This window comes from Typopeltis vanoorti, chromosome 11 (assembly GCF_054136105.1).
Source record: "Typopeltis vanoorti isolate ZY-2024b chromosome 11, IOZ_Tvanoo_1.0, whole genome shotgun sequence".
NCBI classification, from domain to species: domain Eukaryota; kingdom Metazoa; phylum Arthropoda; class Arachnida; order Uropygi; family Thelyphonidae; genus Typopeltis; species Typopeltis vanoorti.
In genome coordinates, this window is record NC_143559.1 from 133920099 (window position 1) to 133945236 (window position 25138).

General features: G+C 36.1%; 1 protein-coding gene across 1 annotated transcript in view; it reads left to right on the forward strand.

Annotated features, from left to right (window-relative positions):
* psidin (phagocyte signaling impaired) overlaps positions 1–25138 on the forward strand; it is a 321893-nt gene that overhangs the window by 91464 nt on the left and 205291 nt on the right. Inside the window, exons 6-7 of the mRNA XM_090399962.1 lie at positions 3094–3174; positions 15416–15527. Coding sequence (XP_090256088.1) covers positions 3094–3174; positions 15416–15527 — 193 coding nt within the window. The remainder of the gene's footprint in view (positions 1–3093; positions 3175–15415; positions 15528–25138) is intronic.

Sequence of the window (25138 nt, forward strand, 5' to 3'; positions counted from 1 at the left end):
TCTTTTTAATATCTACTTAAATGAAATAATAATAAAATGGAGTAAAAATTTACATCAAGGAATTAAACTTTCACCTACAGTTAACTTAAACACTCTCCTCTTTGCAGACGACCAAATAATAATTACAAATTCTGAAGATAACTTACAGATAGCTATTTTAAATCTAAATGAGATATCCAAAGATTATGGTATGATAATATCAACGGAAAAATCAAAAACTATGGCCTTTAAAGGACAAGATCTAGCAAGAACTAAAATAGTATTAGATAACAAGATCTTAGAACAGGTGAATTCATTTAACTACCTAGGATGTATGATCACTTATGAAAATGAAAAAGATATAAACATAAAAATTGCAAAATATTTAAAAATAACAGGACTAATTAACTCTATCTTTAAACCAAACCTAGTTCAAAAACCAACCTGGCTAAAAGTATACAATACATTAGCCCTACCGGTCTTAATGTATGGAAGCGAAATCTGAACAATAAAAGAAAAAGACAAACAAAGATTAACAACAGCAGAAATGAAGTTTATGAGAAAAACTGCAAAGTATACCCTATTTGATCACAAAAGGAATGAAGATATTATGAAAGAACTAAACCAAGAACCAGTAACTGAAAAAATTAAAAAATATAAACATAGATGAATGGAACACGTTCAAAGAATGAAAACAGAAAGATTACCAAAACAAGCCTTAAAGTACAAGCTATTAGGAAAAAGAAAACCAGGACGTCCTCTTAAACGATTCAACGATGACTTCTAAGGCTGGAACAGGCCATACTAGGCCTAAATCCTTGATACGTATGATGATGATTTATTGCTCAGAAAGATCTCACCAGTTTTGGTCTTTTTTGTTTCAGTCACCACTATTATGTCAATCTGGTGCTTATCTAATTTCTTAGCTGGCTCCATTTCTTTGCCATTCAGGCTTCTTTGTTGATTGTACTGATCTTGAACTCTGCTGATGTTGAGTTGGGGTGTGTTTTCAGATTTGTTCCAGTAGCTGACTTTTCGCTGTTCACCCAGGTTCGCTGAAAAAAACAATGTGGGCCTTGTTTAACCTGGCGACACCCCAGCTGGCATGAAATTTTGTATTTTGGTTTAAGCCAATAAGAATACAATTTGGTTAGCTAAATCCCAAATTTTCAGCCCATCCTCGTTCGTTCAGTATCCAGGTAGATACCTAACAGAGTGCACCACAAGAAGGTGAGGATTGGACATTAGATCAGAAGCCCTGGTCGGTTCTCTGCATTCATTTAAAGGCTATGTGGAGGTCTGCTCTCTCTTGTGTGTGTAATTTTATTGCCACTTGAAAGTTTCTAGTCCCACTATGTGGGAAGAGATCAGCTAGCTAATTAGAAACAGGGGGCACCAGTATTTCACTAAATCGCTGCACAGCTACTATTAGCTGCTAATCAACTCTTCACAGTAGCCAAAATATTCTTAGTATTTTCCTCTTCAAAAATATAAACGTCCTGTTGTCATTATTATTTTTGATTTGTCAATAATTACAAACACTTTTAGTGAAAGAACCAGAATTTAATTATGTTATTGGCATGAGAAATAATGCTTCTTTTATAAAGAGTGTTTCAAATTGAAGTATCCTTATTCAGAGCAATCTGGAGAGAACCCATAAATGAAATACCCTCAAATTTGGTGGACACCCTAACCAGATCATGGGGAAGATATTTTAACAATCAAAAAAATTAGTTCAAAAAAATTACTGATAAAGAAAATATGGTGCTCTGAACGAGAAAAGATGGTCAGTTTTGCATACCATGTCATCCATAAGGCAGTATAAAACGAAGCAGCAAGACTCACTTTATTGTCATTCAACTTGGGTGATGGGTCTCACTTTGCTTGAATATGCCTTGCTTGGAAAGTTTTTCTATAGGAATGAGGAAAATGCTACAGCTGCACTTAACAAGTACAGATGCCTAAAGACTGCAGAAAGGCCTAGTGATACCAATTGGTTTATTGATTTGAAGAAAAGGCAGTCTGACAGTCCAGCTAGTAAGGACTGTCAGAATAGTCATTTTTGAACCTTTTTTTTTTTTTTTTTTTTTGTCAAAATCTCTTTTCTATGATCTGGAGTTTATCCACGAAGTTTTGAGGGTATTGAATCTACTGGTTCTCTCTACAGATTGCTCTGAATAAGGATTCTTTAATTTGAAACACCTTGTATATGCTGATCTACAAGATGACTCAGCAAAGAACTTGGAAAGATTTTGGAATGTTTACTGACATTTTCTGATATAAACCTTCAGATTCTTATGTAGACTACAGACATGTTCTCTGCTGTTACTAATATAGCACTTTGTGAAGTTGCTGTTTTCTATAGACATGAAGTTCACAAAGCAAATTGCAGCACACACTAGTGTTAATCCTCATTCACAGTAATATTGCAGTACTATAACCTCAAGCATCCAGCTGATAAGCAATATTAACTGGATTACTAATAGATTTTTGACGACTTTGTGTTATCAGCGATGAGTTTGATTTGCCAGTATTTATAATATTCTCATTTTTTCTTAACTTAAGCCTAAGCCATATCTTTATGTCAATAGTATTCAGGCATAAAGATATGCCAGAATTTCAGCTGTTTGAAATTCTGTGTCTTTGGACTGCAATTCAGGTCAATTTCATGAATGTAAAGGTCTAAGATTCAGATTGTAATGTACTTTCAGTATACTTCTGCTCATTAATCAGATTGACTTTTTTCCAGAATCAGTTTTCTCAAACTTTTCTAGCCATAGTCCAGTTGCACAAAACACATAATTCAGAGGCTGCTAGTCCCCATATCCCAAGCTTTTTCTGACAGATCATATTTTACTCTAGAGGTGAGCCTTCATATGCTGTTCCTAAGTGCAAAATTGTTGACTAGGTAAACATACACAACCTTAATATTTTCAGTGGATAATTAGGTCACAATTTGAATATGATAAGTGAATACAATATAGTAATTGTACGTAGCTCATGTGCATATATCAGAAATGTCAGTGCATATATCATAAATCTATTTTTAAAATGTTTAATAACAGTAAAGTAGCAATCACTTTTTTGTGCCTCATTTTATTTGGTTGATTTCAGAAGTGCAGCTTTATTTAATGATTCTGGAACAGCAGGAAAAGTATGAAGAAGCTCTTAAAGTGCTGAATGGATCACTTGGAGGTATGAATAAACATTCTGTGATGTGTCAATAAAGCAACACTAAATTATTAGAAAAAACAGCTTTTTTTATTTTTTATGTATTTATTTTTTTAACCTATTATTTTGAAAAACTGCAGGTGTAATATTTGGAGGTACTGTACTTCATGGGAAGGCTCTGTTCCAGAGAACAGAGGTAATTAGAATGAAAGATGAATGGGAGCAGCAAGACTGGTTTGGTGAGTCAGTAGTTGGAACTGTAAATAGGTGCTGAGCATCAGTTGTTGCCTGTGTGTTATTGTAGGTTTAATAGAAATTACAGAATGTGGATGCTAGTTTCTGTAACAGCACTCATGGAAATATCTGTAGAAAAGACACGTGGAAACAGACCATCTATAAGTCTGACTGGAGGAAGAGTATGGGTGTTTGTGTATGTATGCATGGGGGGGGGGGTTATCAGCTGCCCTCTCTTGGATGGCTTCAAGAATTTGTAGATGTTTTTGCTATTTCAACCATTCCAACTGTTAGAGCGATATTCTAAAGAGTTAGATAGATTTGGGATTTATACAGAGTTAGTAGCTAGATGGTAAAACATAGTTTTTTGGAGGATGGCATCAAAGCCATATGCTTGTGTCAGGAAAAGCTAGTGGTAAGTATCAGTCCAAGAAGAGAGATCTGATCTTCACTATTGAGATGAGCATTATCAAAATTAGGAGAGAACTAAGGTCTGTTTTGCAAGAAAAACAAAGTTGTGTTTTTAGAAACAATGAAGATTACTAAGCTGTCATCACCATTGAAGAATGGCATGGAGCACTGGTTGTAGGCAATTTTAAAGATTGGGATGTTTCAGAACTGCAAAACTTAAGTAAGAGTAGTGGAGAGTGCTATCATGAGCAAAATTATTGATAGAATTTGAGATCATTAACAGAAAGCCATTTATGTATATGAGGATTGGTTCTTTGGGTTTGGACTTTTTGAGTGTGTGTAAGGAAAAGAGAAAGTTGCAAGCAAATTGCATATATAAGTTTATGAAAAAGCCAGAAGGTGCAAGGAGCATCAGGAACAAAGAGAATAAGTTTCTTGCCTCGATGAATGTTGTGGTTTATGACTTTTGGCATTAGTTTCATTTTCTGTGGATAATCTTCCACAGCAAGTGAAACTTGGAGAGCCAGGGCTCTTTCTTCTAATGATGCAGCCCTTACCACATAACTATCTTTTGCCATACAAATTAAAGATGCCAAGAAATTATATTCTTGGTTTCATCCTTTATCCAAGTGTAAGCAAATCAAGTTTGCTCATGAAGTTACTTCATGACAGGGCATCTCATATATAGAGGCTAATGATTTTACAATAATTACATTAGTATCCCATAAGGCAAAGCACATATCCTTACAGACATGTATAATGCTATGCATTATGGGAAGGACCACTACCTAGACCACTTTTGACTTTTATTGAGGTCTCATCAGTGGGAGCCAGATCCAGAAGTGATACCAAGGTTGAGGTAATGCAGAAGTTATGTTTCCATTTGCAAGTAGCCGAAAGGTGTCACACCTTATTATTAAAATACTCTGGATTAGAGAGAGATGTCAAACATCTGTCTTTAAGTATACACGTCTGTAAGGATACATGTTTTGCATTATGGGATACTAAGGCAATTGATGTGAGGTCATTAGCCTCTGTGTACGAGTTTCCCTGTCATGAAGTTACTTCATACACAAACTTTGTTTGCTTACACTTGGAAAAAGGATGAAACCAAGAATATAATTTCTTGACATCTTTAATTTATAATATTACCAACTGGAAAAACTTTCAATATCTTTGCCATAATTTTTTGGCCAATGGTTTCAGCTCCTACAAAATAGATAAAATACTACATGACTCTCACTACTTCTCCTTACCCAAACATAAGAGCATAACAATGCATTCCTACTCCATATAATTTGAGGTACATCTGAAAATATAACCTTCACACTGCATTCAAACCACCTGTCAAATTGCTATCCTGTAGCACATTCTGGAGTGTTTGAAGTTCCTGTGACTTGGTCTACTATGGACAAACAAGAAGATCCATTAACATGGCAAGTCAGGACAGTTTAGACACCCCTTCACTCAGGATTAGATGGAAGAAAACTATTGTACTATATTCATGTCATTCTCAGGTGAGAGAAAACTAATTTTAGAGATGACAGTGGTTATGAAGGCATTCTTCTAACCTTAACAAGTATGACTGCATTAATCTGCCAAAATTTTGGGAGGTAGTCATCCTACACAACCATAATAACTTCTTTTATATAAGAGGGCACCAAATTAGGACTTTAGATCTTTTGGCTAAGTAGTTGGAAGCTGGATTTGTTGAGTAAACTGAATTTTTTTTGAATAAATTGCCATTTTCACTTTTGTAGGTGTCTTGCTATTGATCTACAACATTCTGCATCTTAAGAAGTGGAAAGTTTATTTTTTCTCTACGTTCCCTTTGTGTAAACAAAGGGAACGTAGAGACAAGAAGAGACAAGAAGGCAATGCAGAGACAAGAAGGCAAGAGTAATATTTGCTTAGGAGAGTCTGTATATTGCACTTTGTTTTGTTTGATGACCTAGTGAGCCAAATATAGATCAGAAGCAAGCTCTTGTTAGGTCTTATATTGGGACATTTCTAGTTGAATCTGCTTAATTTCATCATAAATATATCCTCCATAATTCACTTATGGAGGTATAGACTAAAGGGTTCTTGGACAGAACTCTTTAGTTGGAAAGACCTGGATTCAAATCCTGTACAGAATGTGAAGGATGCGAAGAACGTTTATTAGAGTTTTTCAACAACACGAGTTAGCTATTCTCATATGGAAGTGGCCATGTTTCTTCTCCCTGAAAACTGGTTTTTCATCCTGTAAAACATACACATGCATGTGCGTGCACACACACAAGCTGCATAATACATGCAATTGACCTATACCTAGTATGCTATGTGGATTGGAGATTAAAGTCCTCAGAGGACTTCAACCTTCATCTATTTCCTCCAAGTAGTCCTTGGATGAAATAGATAGGCTTTAGAGTTTCTGGTTTCATTAATCCTTAACTCACCTACAGTACACTTGGTTGTCGACTTACGACTGATTTCCGTTCTGTCTGTCGGGTCGCATGTTGGCCATATATTTATTAACAGTATTCTTTAACCTTTCTAATCTTTTTATCATCTTTATAATTTATTTTATAATCTTTTAAATTTATAATTATGTATATTGTACATGATGTGAAAAATAATACTGTACATACTGTACTGTAAACACAAAAATACAATCTAAAATTAATGCAAATGAAATTTACAAAATCAATTTTTACTCTTTGCTAGTACTGGGTTGTGGATCATCAGGGTCATGTTCTTGGGTTAAGGTAGGAGATGTTCTCTTGATGAGGAACATGCTGAGCTTTGTTTGAACAGTTTGTTTCTTTTTTTTCTTCATATATCTCATGATAACAATGCACAGCATCTTGAATGATACGTTCAACCTTTGTGAATCATTCGACATTAGGGTCCATTGCTTCGAAACTGGCGAGAGCTTTATTCAGTTGGAAAAAAGAATCTGATAAACTCTTTGCAGTGAATTTCTTTTCTGGCTCCTCTTCTTCTTCTCTCGCTTTTTCTTCTGACACTCTCTGTGCTTCCAATTCAATCAACTCTTCATCCGAAAGTTCTTTTATTTCACAATCTATCAACTCCTCTACATCTTCTATTTCACATTCTAATTTAAAATTTTTTGCAAGTTTAACTATTTTTTCTGTAATCACTTCCAGTTTCTCTCCTTTTTCAAATCTTTCAAATGTATTTGCATAACATTTTAGACACTTTTTCCAAATTCCCGACATACAATTCTTTGTTACACATTCCCGTGCGGTCGAAATATTCTTGATACACTGAAGAATGTTGTCCTGCTTCCAGAAGTCTCATAAAGATAAATCAGCATCAGAATCTGTCGCTTCGATGGCTGTGAATGTTGTTCTGAGGTAGTGAGCCTTGAATGCTGAAATAGCACCCTTCCATGGATTGAATGAGAGTGGTTGTGTTAGGTGGCATAAAGACCACTCTAACATCATGTTGAAGGTCGTCCAGATGAGGAGGGTGGCCAGGGGCATTGTCCATAATCAGTAAAATCTTGAAAGGGGATACCTCTTTCCACACAATATTCACGAGCCTGGGGAATAAAGCAGTTCATGAACCAGTCTTCCAACAGTGCCTAAGTTATCCAAGCTTTAGGGTTTGAACGTTAGTAAACGGGCAGTGTGCGCTTGTTGATGTGCTTAAATGAGGGTTTTCTGAACGATAAATGAGAAAAGGCTTCAGCTTAAAACCAGCATTCCCACCAAGCAACAAAGTGAACCGATCCTTAAAACTTTGAATCCTAGCATCCTTTTTGCTTCTTGGTGTATGTATGTACGATTAGGCATGCGTTTCCATTGCAAGCCGGTTTCATCTATGTTAAATATTTTTTCCGGTAGATAGCCTTCTTCTTTGATTAAAGAGTCGAAACTGTCAACGAATTTTTGGGCTTCATCTGCACTTCCTGCTTCTCCTGTGACACGTACATTATGCAAAGCAAATCTTTTTTTAAAACGCTTAAACCATCCAGTACTAGCCTGAAAATCTTCTGCATAATCGTTTCCGGCAAGTGATTTTAAACTCTGAAACAGACTTCTAGCCTTCGCTTGCACTGTGCAAAGGCTCATGGGTGAATTTTTCTGTATTAAATCTTTCATCCACATAAACAACAATTTCTCCATTTTATGGATGTGTCATTGTTTGGTTAAAATTGTAGACTTCATAGGTGCAGAACCTTTCACAGCTTCCTGAATTCTTTCTTTGTCCTTAAGTATCGTTGATACCATGGAATGTGATAACTTCAAGTCACGTGCTATCGTATTCACTTTCTTTCTGCCTTCATACTTCTGGATAATTTTCATTTTACACTCTAAATCAATAGTTTTCCTTCACTTCTTAGCTGGCTTATCTGTAGATGAAGGCATTTTCCTTTTACTAGACATTTTATGGGTAGTATTTCAGTAGAATTTTAATTAATACACCACACGCAACAGATGCTTGAAAAAGCGACTGAGTGTATTTGAGAGAGAGTTATCGTACGCGGGTTATTGTACGATAATTATCGTATCCCATAGTTATTGTATGCGCAGCTGCCTGATTTATTAGTAATTTATTCATTAATTTATTATTATTATTTTTTTTTTGTGGTTGTAAGTGAGGATGGTCATAAGTCGCATAGGTCATAAGTAGACGACCAGGTGTATTAATGTACTGCAGCCTTTCATGGGCAGAATTTAAAAAAAAAAATTCTATTAATGTGGTAGAAAATTGGTGGTATCCATTCTTCCTTTAATACATTAGTAAGTTGCATTAATGAAGAGGACATGCTTGTGCTCCTAATTCTATTTCAGTTCCATCCCATCATCCCACATATATTATGCTGAATTCAGATTGAACTCTTCTGACCACTGTATTCAGATAATATTATCTTCAAACCACATGTTTATAATCATTGCTACATGGTATAGACCATTATCATGCTGGAAGGATTAAGGGCTGATACCATAAAATTGCCATAATATATAGGACTGCACAATTGTTCAGAGTATAATGCTGGAACTTGCTGGTCATAAGAAACTACTTCATTACGTTGCTACTTTGGATCATCTCACTTTGGTGAAAAACATTTCATGATACCCCCATACCATGAGAACCTACATCATTTCATTGCTGCAGCTAAACTTCATTAGGTCAACACACACACACACACACACACACATGTGTAAAAAGCTTTCCCCATGTATTCTCCATATCAAGGATCATGAAGGGAGAAATGGGGAAAATGTGTGTGAAAGTTCAGCTATGGTATACAAATGTGATAAAGATAGAAATGCCTTTGAACATGGTTATGTATTTTTCAAAGGAGTGGAAAAATATGCTTTGGGTTCGGACCTTTTAAGTATGTCTGGGGAGGGAAAAGAGAAAATTCTAGAATAAGACCAAATACATTGCATATCTAATTATAAGAATAGGCTAGGTCGTAGTTTATTATGTCTATACACAAATGCAAGGAGCATTAGAAACAAAGGGGTTGAGTTTGTTGCTTTATTGAATACGATGTGGCCTAAGATTGTTGGCATTAGTGAAACCTGGCTATCAGAATCAGATATGATAAATGGGATTGAGTGTAACGGATATACTATTTTTAGGAATGACAGAAGAGATAGGAGAGGAAGAGGAGTGCTACTAATGATATCGGATGACTTAAGTCCAGTTAGGGGAGAAATACAAGAAAACAATGATGGTAACAATGTCCCATGTGGTGATGAGTTTGGGTCTATTTGGTGTGAAGTGGAGGTTAACAGAATGAAATATATGGTGGGGTGTTGCTACAGACCTGGCAGCTCAGTTGTAGGGGATGAAGAAATGCATTGCCAATTTACCTTATGGGTACCATGCGAATGATCATTATGGGTGACTTTAATTTTCCAAACATTGATTGGTAGAAGAGAAATCTCATGATCAGAAAGAACAGGAATTTATTGAATTGTTGCGAGATAACTTTCTCAAGCAGCATGTGAAAGAAGGAACTCGAGGTCAAAGAGTGTTGGATTTGCTCATAGCATCAGAAGGGATCTCTGTCAAGAATATGGCTATTTTACCACCAATTGGTGAGAGTGATCATGCTGTTTTTTCTTGGGAGTATCTACTTGTATTGAAGCTCTGATTAAATCAGGCTACATGCTGTGAATTATAAAGCTGGAAATTATGATCAACTTAGAAGAATACTATCTTTGGTCCCATGGTATCAGTAACTGAATGTAAAAAATGTCGGCAATGCATGGGAATCTTTGAAAAAGTGCTTGAATGAGGCGGTATCTGAATGTATCCCTAGTGTTTGAAGAATAAATAGGTTGGGAGTGAAATGGATGGTGCAGCCTTATTAAGCTAGAGATCCACAAGAAGAAGATGACATGGAAAGAATATCATGAGAATAAGCGTGAGAGGAGTTATGAAATATATAAAGCTCAGGCCAGAAAAGTAATGAGTATTGTGAGAAAAGCTAAAATGGAGTATGAAAAGAAATTGGCCATGCAAGCTAAGGGCAATCCAAAAGAATTTTATCGTTATGTCACAAGCAAAAGAAAGAACAAATGTGGAAGAATAACTTTATTGAATGCAGATGGTACACGAGTGTCGGAAGCTAAGGAGATTGTTCAGTTAATGAGTGCTCACTTTGCTAAGATATATCAACCAGGTGTATGGTGCATGGTGCTACTGTTACGTTGGATGAAGAGTTAGAGGTTCATGAAAATGAGGTTGAAGAGCTCTTGCATAACCTGGATAAGAATTTGTCAATAGGGACAGATGGAATCTGCCCATTTGTTAAAGGAATGTTCAGCTGAATTGGCTAGTCCTTTCACACATTTGTATAACTTGAGTCTCAGCTCAAGAATGGAAGAAATGTATGATAGTTCCATTGCACAAGGGTGGTGAAACTGATGTGTCTAACTACTGACCTATTAGTATCTCTGGTGTGGTAGTGAAGATTTTAGAGAAGTTGGTAAGAACTTGCATACTGAAATGGGTAGACAAGCATTCTATACTCTGCAGGAAACAGCATGGGTTTACTAAAGGAAGGTCATGTTTTAGCAATTTGCTCATATTTTATAACAATGTTACAGCCGAGTTGGATAAAGGGAATGGATACACTATGATAATTTTGGAATTTTTCTAAGGCATTTGATAGGATACTACACGATAGGCTGTTGTGTGAACTGGAGAATATGGGATTGGAATATAATCTATTGACTTGGATCAGGGGATGGTTGACAGACAGATATCAAAAAATGGTATACAGTGGGTGTGAATCTGCCAGGTTTAAGGTAACCAGTGGTGTACCTCAGGGCTCAGTTCTTATGCCATAATCTATACATTAATGACATCACGCAGGGACTATCATCAGATTTGCAATTGTTTGCTGATGATGCGAAGATAGGCAGGGCAATAGGGATGCTACTGATATTCAGCAATTGCAAAATGATTTGAATAGACTGGAAATCTGGGCAAACAGAAATGGCTATCAGTTTAATGTTAGTAAGCGTAAAGTTATACACTTTGGCGTGATTAGAGATCCAGCGGCATATTATATTAGCGGGGTTATGCTACAAGAAACTGAGGAGGCAAGGGATCTTGGTGTATTGGTGGATAAGAATTTAAAGTTAAAAGGTTGACATCGCAAAAGTTGCAAATACAACTCGGAGGATAATTGCCATATGAATCGAACCTTGACATGTAAGGATAAGGAAGTAATTTTGCCTCTTTATAAGGCTTTGATAAGACCACACTTGGATTACTGTGTGCAGATTTGGTCTCCTGGATTCCAATGGGATAAAGAAGCTGTGGAAATTGTGCAGAGAAGAGTTACAAAGATTATATCTGGATTATGGGATTTAGATTATGAGGATAGATTGCGAGTATGTGGATTACAGACTCTGGTTAACAGGAGAAAGAGGGGTGATATGATAGAGGTCTATAAACTTTTGAATGGGTGTTATAGCATTTCAACTGATGAAATTTTTCATTATATGGAAGGTGGGGAGAGAACATGGGGGACATCCATGGAAGTTAAATTTATTTGCAGTCAAGAAAGAGGTAAGAGCTAGGTTTTTCTCCTAGAGAGCAGTGAGTGAGTGGAATAATTTGCACTTATGGGTAATGAGTGTCTAGTGTGAATGAATTCAATGGTAGGTATGATAGCTGGGTTGGGTAATTTACAGCCTCCCTCGATGAGTCCTTGACTCCTGGAGATCTCAGATAATAACAATAATAATAATAATATCCATACATATCTATCAGACTGTGTACTGTTTAACTGTCATAGTTTATGTACTGTGACTTGTTGCTCCTGCCTTTGCATGTGGTCCAGGTTTGTGTGCATTGTCCCATGCCACTCGGCAAGGTGTTTGCACTGTTATTAACCAAGGGCTTGTGTCCTGCTGTATTTCTCCACATGCTGTAGAAATGTTTATTGGATGGCTTACATCTGTGTGAGCCTCTGTTACTCACTTGATTGACAATGTACTGTTGGAAAGACCCTAATTAGAATCCCTTCTAGGATGTGAAGAATCTTATTATAAGAGCTTTTCAATTAAAGTCGATTTAACTGGTCTCATACAGAGGCAAGAGCTACAAAATGATGAACTGGCCAGAAGACACATGCAATTAACACACACATACCAGACACTAGCCTCATAGTCTTAATAGCTTCAGCTGTAATTCTAAATAACAGCTTGCATCTACTTGCATCTTCAAACAGATTGTCTATATCTGACTACAAAATTAGGTAACTAGCCTTCTTAAGGAAAAAGCTAATTACCTTCACACAACAGCATTTACAGACAGATTCCTCCCCAAATCCTGTTATATATCCTGTTATTTCCCTCTGAAACACATATACATCAATGTGTGTGTTTTATGCATGTTATTTTTTTTAAGACCTTTGGCCTCAATAGGTCATCAGACTTAATACATTAAAGGGAAGTTAAGCTGAGGCAGTTTTATTATTATTTTTTAAATTGTTAATCACTGGATTATGTGTTTTCATCAGTATATCAATATTTTCAGTAGAGCTATCTCATCATCATCAAATTCCTGACATGTATCCTCAAGGGGTGTACAGGATATGATAGTACTACATGAAAAATTTACATCATTACTAACTTACTATCTACAATTTTCCTCCAAATCAGTCTGTTACTTGTCAAGACTCCAACATTATCAGATCTTATATTTCTATCATCTAAGGCACTTTGTACTGTATCAATCCACCTATATCTTGGTCTTCCTCCGGATCGTTTTGCTGCCAACCTCGCAGAGAACACTTGTTTTGCTAATCTTTCCTCGCCCATTTTGTTTAAGTGACCACACCACCTGAGATTAGCTCTGCTAATGCATTCCTGGATGCTGACAATGCCAAATTCTTTCCTAATATCCTCGTTTTTAATATGATATTGCCATTGATGCCATCTGTTCACCCCCCCTAATCTTTCTTATATCTGCGGTCTCTAGTCTTTGGTCAGGTGTTTTACTTCTGACCCAGCTCTCAGATCCATAAGTTAAAACTGGTTTGAATGCTGTATACAGCTAATTTAGTGTTCCGGCTAATTTCTCTCTTATTCCATATGAATTTATTCAATTGACTTCCTACCATACCAGCTTTGTTGATTCTGTTGTCTATTTCCATATTTAATTTACCATCTTCACTAAAAATCGTGCCTAAGTGGTTGAAATGTTTTACTTGTTCCACAGGTTCCCCGTTCACAGCATCCATTTGACATTTTCAACGATTCTACCTATTTTAATTGTCTTTGTCTTTTTAATGCTCACCTTCATACCATATCTATTACAACAGTTATTCAATTTAGTCAGGGAATCTTGCAAACTTGTAGCGGATTTATTTAGAAGTATAACATCGTCCGCATAAAGCAAAGAGCTGACATTAACATCTCCAATTCTGATATCATGTTTAATACCACTTTCCTTCATAATGTGATCCATATAGATAATGAATAACAGATGGGATAATGTACATCCTTGTCTCACACCAGATTTAACATTAAACCATCTTCTTGTACTTCCTTCAATTCTAACTGCTGACTTACAACTCAAATAAAGACTAAGTATTGCTTGATATAATGCCCCATTGACTCCATATAACTGTAGCGTATTGAATAGCTTCTCTCTTGGCACCTTGTCATATGCCTTTTTCAGATCGACAAAACTTAAACACAGATCTTTGTTATATTCCATGCTTTCTCAACTATTTGTTGTAAAGTGAAGATCTGATCTTGATAGCCTTTATTTGGCCTGCATCCAGCTTGTTCTTCACCAAGCTTTTCTTCCACAATTCTTCTCAACCGTTTCACAGTTATAATTGATATATCTTGCCAGGAACATTCAGTAGAGAAATACCTCTGTAATTCTCACATTCAGTTTTATTTCCCTTTTTATATATGGGTACTATTAGAGCTCTACTCCAATCATTGGGAATTTGTCCCTCTGTCTAGGCTTTCTGAACTATGCAGTGCAGCCTCTGTAAGACTTCTGTACCACCATACTTCAGCATTTCTGGTCGAATATCATCTACTCCTGTTGCCTTTCCACATCTATAGAACATAATAAAATAAAAAAAAATAATCAGCTAATGCCTTTTTTCCCCTTAAAGGGAGTAAGCGAGCAATTTAGCCCTATCTAACTTTTGGAGATTGAGTGGGGAGTTCAATCTTCACCAGTGGCCAATCAGAGATTGCTGGCCCAAGACTATCACTTTTACAGAACATCAAAATTCCCAATACCAAATTTCATAAAATCTCTAGAATCAAGAGTACACAAAATTTGTTTTTCTGAAGAATCTCTAAAAGAAGAACTGGAAATTGTCAAAGAAACATTCTTAGGAAATGAATATAATCTAAGAATAACTCAAAACATAATTAACCACTCTGCTATACAGCAATCCAGACAAGAAGCCCACAGGACTCCTATACCATATTTTAAAGGCATCTCTGAACAAGTGACAAAAATCATGAAAAAATATCAACTCATTATATATTTATAAACCCATCAACCAAATTCATAACCTGCTACCTTCTCCAAAAGACAAACTCTCACCACTGATGCTACCTGGCATATACAAAGTACCACTTTGTAGAATGCAACTTATCTTACTATGGAAGGAACAGCAAGACCACATATGGCTTATACCTCATAAATCTTGCCTGGTGCAGCATGGAATTGAAGGAATTGAATGGAATTGAGGCCACAGGATCTAATGGGAAAAGAAGCTGATACATAGATCCATATATAACATATAAACACATGACTGTATACATAGAGGTATTCCAATTTAATATATACACTCTACTGCTTCTTTAACCAATTCCTTATTGCACTTCATTCTTTGCACCAGTGTTGACTTATGACATATAAGATGAAACATCTGCATTAGGAAATCACAGAAATCTTTATTTTAATAAGGATAGCTTACCTTACAAAAAGAACTTGCCAGTTTGAGTGAAATATTGCAAATATTTTATGAAGTGGATGTTTGAAGGGTAAATTTCAGGAAAATTGCATTTCTCTATAGTTTTGGTAAATATGGAATTCCATAATATTTTGTATTACTTTTATTTAGTTATTATGAATATATTGCTTTTGTTTTTATATTCAGAGAAGCTTACATATTACCAAGACTTTTTACTCCTGAGAAGAGCAGAATTACTTGCCAAATTAAGGAGGTGGCCTGAAGCTAACTCAACATACAAGCAACTAATTACTTCTAAGTAAGAAAAGTAATTTAATATTATTAACTTTCTGAGGAATTTGTATTTATATTTGATTATTTTTTCCTTTATTGGTTATTTGCATGTTTTTTTTTCCCCTCTCTCCCTTATGAATAGTTGCTTCTAATCAGAGATGATTTGTGAGCAAATTGAATTATAGATAATCCAATCTGTAAACATACTACAGTGGTTGGAGTGGTCTATATTTTGTTTTTTCCTCCCCATAAGAAGTAGAAAATATGTATGTATTATATTATTATATGTATTACAAGTAATACATATATAACACATTGAGGAGCTTTATATTAAGCTTCTTCTATATATAAAATATGTTTTTGTAGTTTTATCAAACTTACTTGATGTGAAAAGTGCTCGGTGGTTATTCTTGATATCGGCACTTTTACATGGTTAAAGAAAATATATATTCCATTATATATTTTAGCATAAGTAAAGCTTTCCACTTCTTTGCAATAAATGTGGAGAACCAACTGGTTCCTAATTCACTTCTTGTGAAAAACATCATTAAGCATCTATACTTTACTGATGAATGAACAAGGATTGACTAGCATTTTGTTTAGTTGATCAAACTGTTAACTGAGACTAATTTCCCTTTGATAGTAACATATAATTTTCCATACCAGCTAGGAGGATCCCCTCACCCTTTTATTTTGACTCTTACGTCCCCTTAAAAAGTTCGGCATCTATATTATTTGTTATTCTCTCTTACTCAAACAGGTTAAATATTTGATAATCCAGGTACTCCCATACAGTTTTTTTAAGCCACTTCACACTCTCATTCAAGGTTGTAGGTCTCACATCTAGTGAAAAAATCATTTACCACCTAAAGGGGGAATGTGTTGTTCTGGAATCGGGAAGAAAAAAGTTTTATTAATGCAAGCTGATAATTACTTGAGCTGGGTAGTCTTGATTGATAGTCCATTTAGTCTTGAACAGGATAAAATTGAATTTCATACTGAAAAGAAGAACACGTAAGAAAGTTTTAAAGCGAATAAAAGTTGAGCAGCTCTCAGATGTGAACTGTAGACTAAAGTACACAAAGATTATTGAAGAAAAAATGAAAGAGTTTGAGAACAGGAACCAAACCCTGGAGATTCTGTGGCAAGTCTTGAAGAAAACCCTGGTTGATTCAGCCAGAGAGGCATGTGGTGAGGTTGTCTGCAAGGATAGAAAAATCAAAACTCCAAGGTGGACACAGGAAGTTAAAGAGGCAGTGAAGGAAAAGAAGAAAGCATATCAAAAGTTCCTGGCAAATAAGTCAGCTTGTGCTCTTAGAGAATACAGAGACAAATGTAAGAAAGCCAAACACACACTGTGTAAAACTGGCTAAACAAAAGTCATGGGAGGATTTTGGTAAAAACATAGAAAATAAATATCAAGAAGGTGGCAAAATATTCTGGAGGTTCTTGAAGAAGTTTAGAATGGAGGAAAGAGTGCTGTAAAAGGAGTTAGAGATGATAAAGGTGACATGAAAATTTGAGAAAAAGATATCCTTGAAGTATTATTATCTTTACGGGCAACTCCAAGGAGTCCTTAGACTCGTCGAGGGAGACCCTGAACATCATGTTCATCAACTATTCAACATTCACACAGTATCTATCATACTTTGCCTTGAACTTATTCACAGTCATAGCACTCACAACAGACTCTGGCAGCTTATTCACTCATTCACAACCCTAAAAGTAAAAAAACTAGCTCTAACACCTTTACTAACCACACTCTTGCCCAGCTTCCATGGATGGCCCTTAGTCCTCCGACCACCGGTCCAGTTCTCAAAAAAATATCCTCTGAATTAATCCTATAGAAACCCTTCAGTAATTTGAATGCCTCAATCATATCCTCCCTCTTCTGCCTATCAACCAATTTCTGCAACCCACAAATCCTCAACCTGTTCTCATAAGGTTCATTCCATAGACCTGCTAGATGGGGAGGAGGTGGAGAGGAACCTCCTCCTCCTCCCCATCTAAAAGAAACCTAGGCGACTAAATCTGGGCACAGTAGTCGAGATGTGGTCTTATTGAGGCTCGATACAGAGGAACAGTAACTTGCTTGTCTCTTCTCGTCAATGTATTTTTTAGCAGCCAAGTGATTTGATGAGCTGATTTAGCCACTTTTGCAATGTGCCTCCTAAACTTCAACTTCTTATTAACCAACACTCCCAAATCCCTGGCCTCATCAATCTACTGGAGTACCATTCCACCAATGTGGTATACTGCTGCTAATCTTTTCACCCCAAAATGCATAACCTTACATTTTGCCACATTAAATTGACATCCATTCTCCTTAGCCCAGTCCTCCAACCTATCCAAATCATCCTGCAAAATTCTGACATCATCTGCATTCACTATTGCCCTACTCAAATTTGCATCATCAACAACAAATGAACTGTTCTTCTCAGATCCTTTCCTATATCGCTAATGAACAAATTAAATAGTAGTGGTCCAAGAACAGAAGCTTGTGGCACACCACTAGTCACAGGCCATCTTTTGGACTCTACTCCTGAATAAACTACTCTCTGATATCTCTCCATCAACCACCCACTTATCCATTTCACCAACCCTGTATCCATCCCCATATGTTGCAGTTTACAGATTAGAATTCCATTTGGTATCCTGTCAAAGGCCTTAGCCAGGTCCAGCAGAATCACTGTAAACCCATTACCCCTACCAGTTCAGCCATCACTGTGTTATAAAACTTAAGTAAGATACTGAGGCATGATCTACCCTTCACAAAGCTATGCTGTCCCTGTACAGTATCTCATTTTCATCAATCCATTCCTGTATTTTTCCCTTGACTACTTTCTCCAAGACCTTGACAATGACTCCTGATATGCTGATCGGTTGGTAATTTGTATCAGTAGTCTTGGATCCTCCTTTATGCAGTGGAACTATTTTCCCCCTCTTTCCACACCTTTGGGACTAAACCAGACTCGAGACTCAGATTAAACAACATGGTGAAGGGCACTGATAATTCTTTAGCCGCTTCACGTAATACTCGAGCCAGTATACCATCCAATCCCACAGATGTATTCACATTAAGGTTCTGTAATAGACTATTCACCTCCATTTCATTCAGCACAATTCCTGTATAAACTAATGATTTCTTCATTCCTTCAATGTCACCACCTGGATGATATACTCTTGCAAAGTGCTCACTCAGTAATTCCACTATATCAACTGATACAGTGACCTCCCTACCATTGGTATTCCTTAAAATCATTCTGCCGTATACAGTTTTTCTCTTACTTGCAGCATATTGAAAAAAACTGGGATTCTCATTAGCTTGCATGGCTAATTTCCTCTCATAATCCCCTTTTGCTTTTTTTAGCACACTCTTCACCCTTCTGGCCTGCACTTTATACAGTTCGTGAGCATACAGGTCACCTTTTTCCTTAAATTCCCTCCACAGTGGTTTCTTTTTTTGCAGCTCAGGCTTAATGGTGTTATTCATCCATTTAATCCCTACTTGATTTACTATTCGGACTCTAGGTATAGAGTCAGCCATTACCTCCTGCAAATGCTCCTTGACCATTTCCTATGCACTATCAACATCCAGCTCTTGCAGTTTTACATGCCAAGGCACTGAACCAAGCAATCTCCTAAGCTTTTCATACTTACCAGCACGGTAATTCCACGTTGTATGGAGTAATTACTTCGAAAAATTACTAAGTGAAACAAGCACTGATAGCACAGTGGTAAAAAACACTCAACAGGCATACAGTCAGGAATGCATATCCATACTTGAAGTAGAAAAAGTCATCAAAGGCTTGAAATGTGCAAAGGCAGCAGGAGTAGATGATATTCGACCAGAAATGCTGAAGTATGGTGGTATAAAAGTCTTAGTGGCTGCACTGCATACTTCAGAAGGCTTGGACAGAGGGACGAATTCCCAATGATTGGAGTAGAGCTCTCATAGTACCCATATATAAAAAGGGAAATAAAACAATGTGAGAATTACAGAGGTATTTCCCTACTGAGTGTTCCTGGTAAGATTTATGCAAGTATACTTGAGAAACGGTTGAGAAGAATTGAGGAAGAAAGGCTTGATAAAGAACAAGCTGGATTCAGGCCAAATAGAGGCTGTAAGGATCAGATCTTCACTTTACGACAAATAGTTGAGAGGTCATGGGAATATAACAACGATCTGCATTTAAGTTTTGTCGATCTGGAAAAGGCATGTGACAAGGTGCCAAGAGAGAAGCTATTCAATATGCTACAGTTACATGGTGTCAATGGGGCATTATATCAAGCAATACTTAGTCTTTATTTGAGTTGTAAGTCAGCAGTTAGAATTGAAGGAAGTACAGGAAGATGATTTAATGTTAAATATGGTGTGATACAAGAATGTACATTATCCCCTCTGTTATTCATTATCTATATGGATCACATTATGAAGGAAAGTGGTATTAAAGATATCATAATTGGAGATGTTAATGTTTGCTTTTTGCTTAATGCGGAAGATGTTATACTTAAATTAATCTGCTACCAGTCTGGAAGATTCCCAGACTAAATTAAATAACTGTTGTAATAGATATGGTATGAAAGTCAGCAATAAAAAGATAAAGACAATGAAAATAGGCAGAACTGTTCAAAATGTCAACTGCATTGTGAATGGAGAACCTGTGCAACAAGTAAAACAGTTCAACAAGAAAAACAGCTAAGTAAGCACGATTTTTAGTGAAGATGGTAAATTAAATATGGAAATAGACAACAGAATCAACAAAGCTGGTATGGTAACAAGTCAATTGAATAAATTCATATGGAATAAGAGAGAAATTAGTCGGAACACTAAATTAACTGTATACAAGACAGTGTTCAAATCAGTTTTAACTTATGGATCTGTGAGCTCGGTCAGAAGTAAAACACTTGACTAAAGACTAGAGACAGCAGATATGAGAGTCCTGAGAAAGATTAGAGGTGTGAACAGATGGCATCAATGCTCATATTATATTAAAAATGAGGATATTAGGAAAGAATTTGGCATTGTCAGCATCCAGGAATGCATTAGCAGAGCTAATCTCAGGTGGTGTGGTCACTTAAACAAAATGGGTGAGAAAGATTAGCAAAACAAGTGTTCTCTGCCAGGTTGGCAGGAAAATGACCCCGAGGAAGACCAAGATATAGGTTGATTGATATGGTATAAAGTGCGTTAGACAATAGGAATATAAGATCTGATAATGTTGGAGTCTTGGCAAGTAACAGACTGATTTGGAGGAAAATTGTAGATAGGAAGTTAGTAATGATGTAAATTTTTCATGTAGTACTATCATATCATGTACAACCCTTGAGGGTATATGGCAGGAATTTGATGGTGATGACAAGTCGCAAGATTCCCTGACTAAATTGAATAACTGTTGTAATAGATATGGTATGAAAATTAACAATAACAAGACAAAGACAATGAAAATAGGCAGAAGCATTGAAAGTATTAACTGCATCTTGAATGGAGAACAAGTAAAACATTTCCGCTACTTAGGCACAATTTTTTAGTGAAGACTGTATATCAAATATGGAAATAGACAACAGAATCAGCAAAACCGGTATGGTTGGAAGTGAACTGAATAAATTTATATGGAATGAGAGAGAAATTAGTCAAAACTTAACTGTAGAAATTAGCTGTACACAAAACAGTGTTCAAACCAATTTTAACTTATGGATCTGAGAACTGGGTTATAAATAAAACACTTCACCAAAGACTAGAGACTGCAGATATAAGAGTCCTGAGGAAGATTTGGGTGCGAACAGTTGGCTCAATGGCAATATCATATTAAGAATGAGGATATTCAGAAATAATTACACATTATGATCAGAGCTAATCTAAGTTTAGGAGAACAAGTGTTCTCTGCTAGGTTGGCTGGAAAAAGACCCAGAGGAAGATCAAGATATAGGTGCAGTGATATAGTAAAAAGTGCCTTAGAAGATAGAAATATAAGTTCTGATAATGTTGGAGTCTTGATATTACATACATCGATTACAGACAATACATTGATTTGGAGGAAAATTGTTGATAGGAATCTAGTAAATGATGTAAGTTCTCATGTAGTACTATCATGAGAACTTACATCATTTACTAGATTCCTATCAACAATTTTCCTCCAAATCAATGTATTGTCTGTAATCGATGTATGTAATATCGATTGTACTCCATTTCAAGGTACAAGTCAGGAATTTCATGATGATGAGAATCAATTATTGCTGTCATAGTAACCTGAACAACTCTTGGGGGTACATATCAGCAAATTGATGATGAATAATAGGTCATTGATTTTGATTCTTTAATAATGATATTTGCTGTTGGTTCGAACATTAAATGCAATATTTTTGCTAGTTAGAATCTTGGAATGAGTTAAGTAGTTTAATGGCCTACCATATATGTTCAAATCCCCTGCCAGTTACTTTTCAGTACAAATTATTATTAATATATATATATATATATATATATTTTTTTTTTGTTGTTTTGTTTTGTTTTCTCCTGTTTCTTTAATTCAGAGCAGATCAACTTGGAGTTACTGCTGTAACTCCTAGTTGATCTGCGATGAATGATTTACAAAGAAAATGTATAAATTAAAGAAGTAATTCTTTTCATTATATGATATATATATATATATATATATATATATATATATATATATATTTTTTTTTTAGAGGGAGAATTCAAAGGACATATGAGGGGAAGTCTGGTAAGTTCTGATAAACAGCTAGAATAATTGTTATTAAAGAAATTGATATAACCACATGAAAGACTGTAGCAGAGGTATGACGGTAACCTACCTTCTTATAATCTTGTATCCTCTTATGTTCTTTCTTGTGGTTATATCAGTTGCTTTAATATCATTTTTGTTAAAAGTGTTTATCAGAACTTTAAAGATTCCCTCTCATAGTGTTTTGCCCTCCTCTTTGTAGTGTATTGTGAACTCTCTCACTAGAAATGATGTTTGGTTTGTACTCAGTAGGATTTTCCATGGAAATAAGGCTATGAAGTTTGGTGGATAACACTATAGTACAGATCTCTATAGATGTTTGGATTAGAAATTCCTGAGTATAGAAAAGCTGCACTAGAGAGACAAATCAGGAGATATAATCAGACATTCGATGGATATGTTTACGATAAAGAGCCAAGAGGCTATTTTTTCCAACGGCGTAAATTCAGTTAAGGGGATAATAAATCCCTCATTATTTTAAAGCCGGATAAGAAATTTGGAAATCAAAATCTAAATCTAAGAGTTTTTATCCTGAAGAACTATCGGCGAGTCCAAGCATAAGTCTACACCTGGATGGTACAACACTAGGATAACTCGGAACAAAGGTGGAGCAAGCTCCATCACTATCCTTACTATTTTTTCATAATGTAAAACGCAGCTCCTAGGAGATGTATTACTGTTTTACATTATGAGGAGAGGTCACTACCCAGACCGGTGTTTCGGCCTTTGTTGAGGTCTCATCAGTGAGTAGGACTTACACTTTGACTCACCGATAGTTCTTCGGCATGAAACTCTTAGATTTCGATCTCCAAGTTTCGTATCCGGCTTTAAAATAATGAGGGATTTATTATCTCCTTAACTTAATTTATGCTGCTGGAAAAATAGCCTCTTGGCTCTTAATAATAATATATGGGTACACCGTCTGGCCATTCGTTAGTAGGGGTATTTGTAAGTTCGGTTCACTTAAATCTTGGTATTATCCAGGTCTACCTACTCACTGATGAGACCTCAATAAAGGTTGAAACCGGTCTGGGTAGTGACCTCTCCTCATAATGTAAAACAGTAATACATCTCCTAGGAGCTGCGTTTTACATTATGAGAAAATATTAAGGATAGTGATGGAGCTTGCTCCACCTTTGCTCCAAGTTGCCCTAGTGTTGTACCACCCAGGTGTTGACTTACACTTGGACTCGCCGATAGTTCTTCGACATGAAACTCTTAGATTTCGATCTCCGAGTTTCGTATCTGGCTTTAAAATAATGAGGGATTTATTATCCCCTTAACTTAATGGATATGTTTAGTTACGACAATTGCCAGTGTGAACATTATTTACATGGCTGTATCATTCCATCAATATAACTGGATGGTGTGGGAAGAATTCTAGTCCAAACTCCTGGTTTGGACTAGAATTCTTTGTAGTGGCCAGAAAAATAAACAAACGTTGAGTTGATATTTTTGAACAACTATGTGTTGCATGTATTACCGTATATTTTCGCGTATAATGCGAACTAGAAATTTTGTTTGAAAACTAGCCCTAAAATGCCATGGCCACATATAAAGTGATCTGTTAATCTTGTTCCATAAAATTATAAATAATACAATACGAATTAACGAAAGAAATATTTATTTTAAAACAAAATGTCAAAATCCTTTAAATTCTTCATCTTTTGAGTCATCAAACATTTCATTTATAAATTCATCTGTAGGGATTGTGTCATCAGCGTAACAGTTGTCGTCATCGTCTTCATGCTCTCCATTTTGTTGTGTGTCATCCTCACTTTCTTATATGACGTGATCTTCGTATCCATCCATTGAATTACTTATTCCACATTTAAGAAATGAGCGTTGAATCATTTCAGGTGGTATCGAATCCCATGCTTCTTTAACCCAGCTGGTGACTAGGGTGATCTCAGGCTTCTGAAAATTCCCACCCTTTGTCAGCTTCACCAAACTAGATGACATCCATTCTCTCCATTTTTCACGTACGTGATCTTTAAATGCCTTATTCAAGCTGACATCAAGCAGCTGCAAAACGGAAGTTAGACCACAGGTCTGTACGTAGCTCACATGCTTTCTCTTTGCTTGCCTGCGTTAAATGCACCTGGAACATATCCCAGACTAGCATGCTTTATTGACGTAACAAGCTTCCTGGACGTATGCTCCATACTTGATCCAGCTACAATTGTACACCTTCTTCATCCATCCAACCTTTCTGATTAGTGCGAACAATTACACCTGGTGGAAATTTCATATGCTTCAGAATTTTCTTCCTTTTAAATATCACTGTCAGCTTTAATTTGGTTCCATCTGCCATGTATGCTAGAACAATGGTAAAATGTGTTTTTTTCATGTCCCATTGTTTTTATGAAGACACCCTTTTTACCAACTGAGTTTACTGTTCGATTCTCAGGCATATCAAAGTACATGGGCATCTCATCCATATTGCCAATTTGGGAAATTTCATATCCGTGACACTTCTGTAATTTTATGATAAATTTATGGAAGGACTGCACTTTTTCTTCAAGCTGCTTTGGTAACTTCTGCGCAATTTTTGTTCGGTGTCGTAATGTTAATGCTTTGCGTTCAGGCAAAGCAAGAAAAGATGAAATACCTGGTGTGTCCTTGAATTTACCATTCTTGAGTTGTAGAGCTCGAAAACGAATTGTATTTCTTGTTACTATAATGCCACCTTTCGTTGCCTCAAAATCTATTTATTTAGCTCTTCTTCGAGTTCTGGAAAGAATGTTACATCTCCACGATGGGCACGTTTCGTTTTGGGGATTTTTTCAAGACTGTCTTTTTGCTTATGCCAAAGTCTAATATTACTCTCTGCTACCCCAAATTCTCTCATAGCAACACTGTTATTATGTTCTTCTGCAAACTGCACGACACG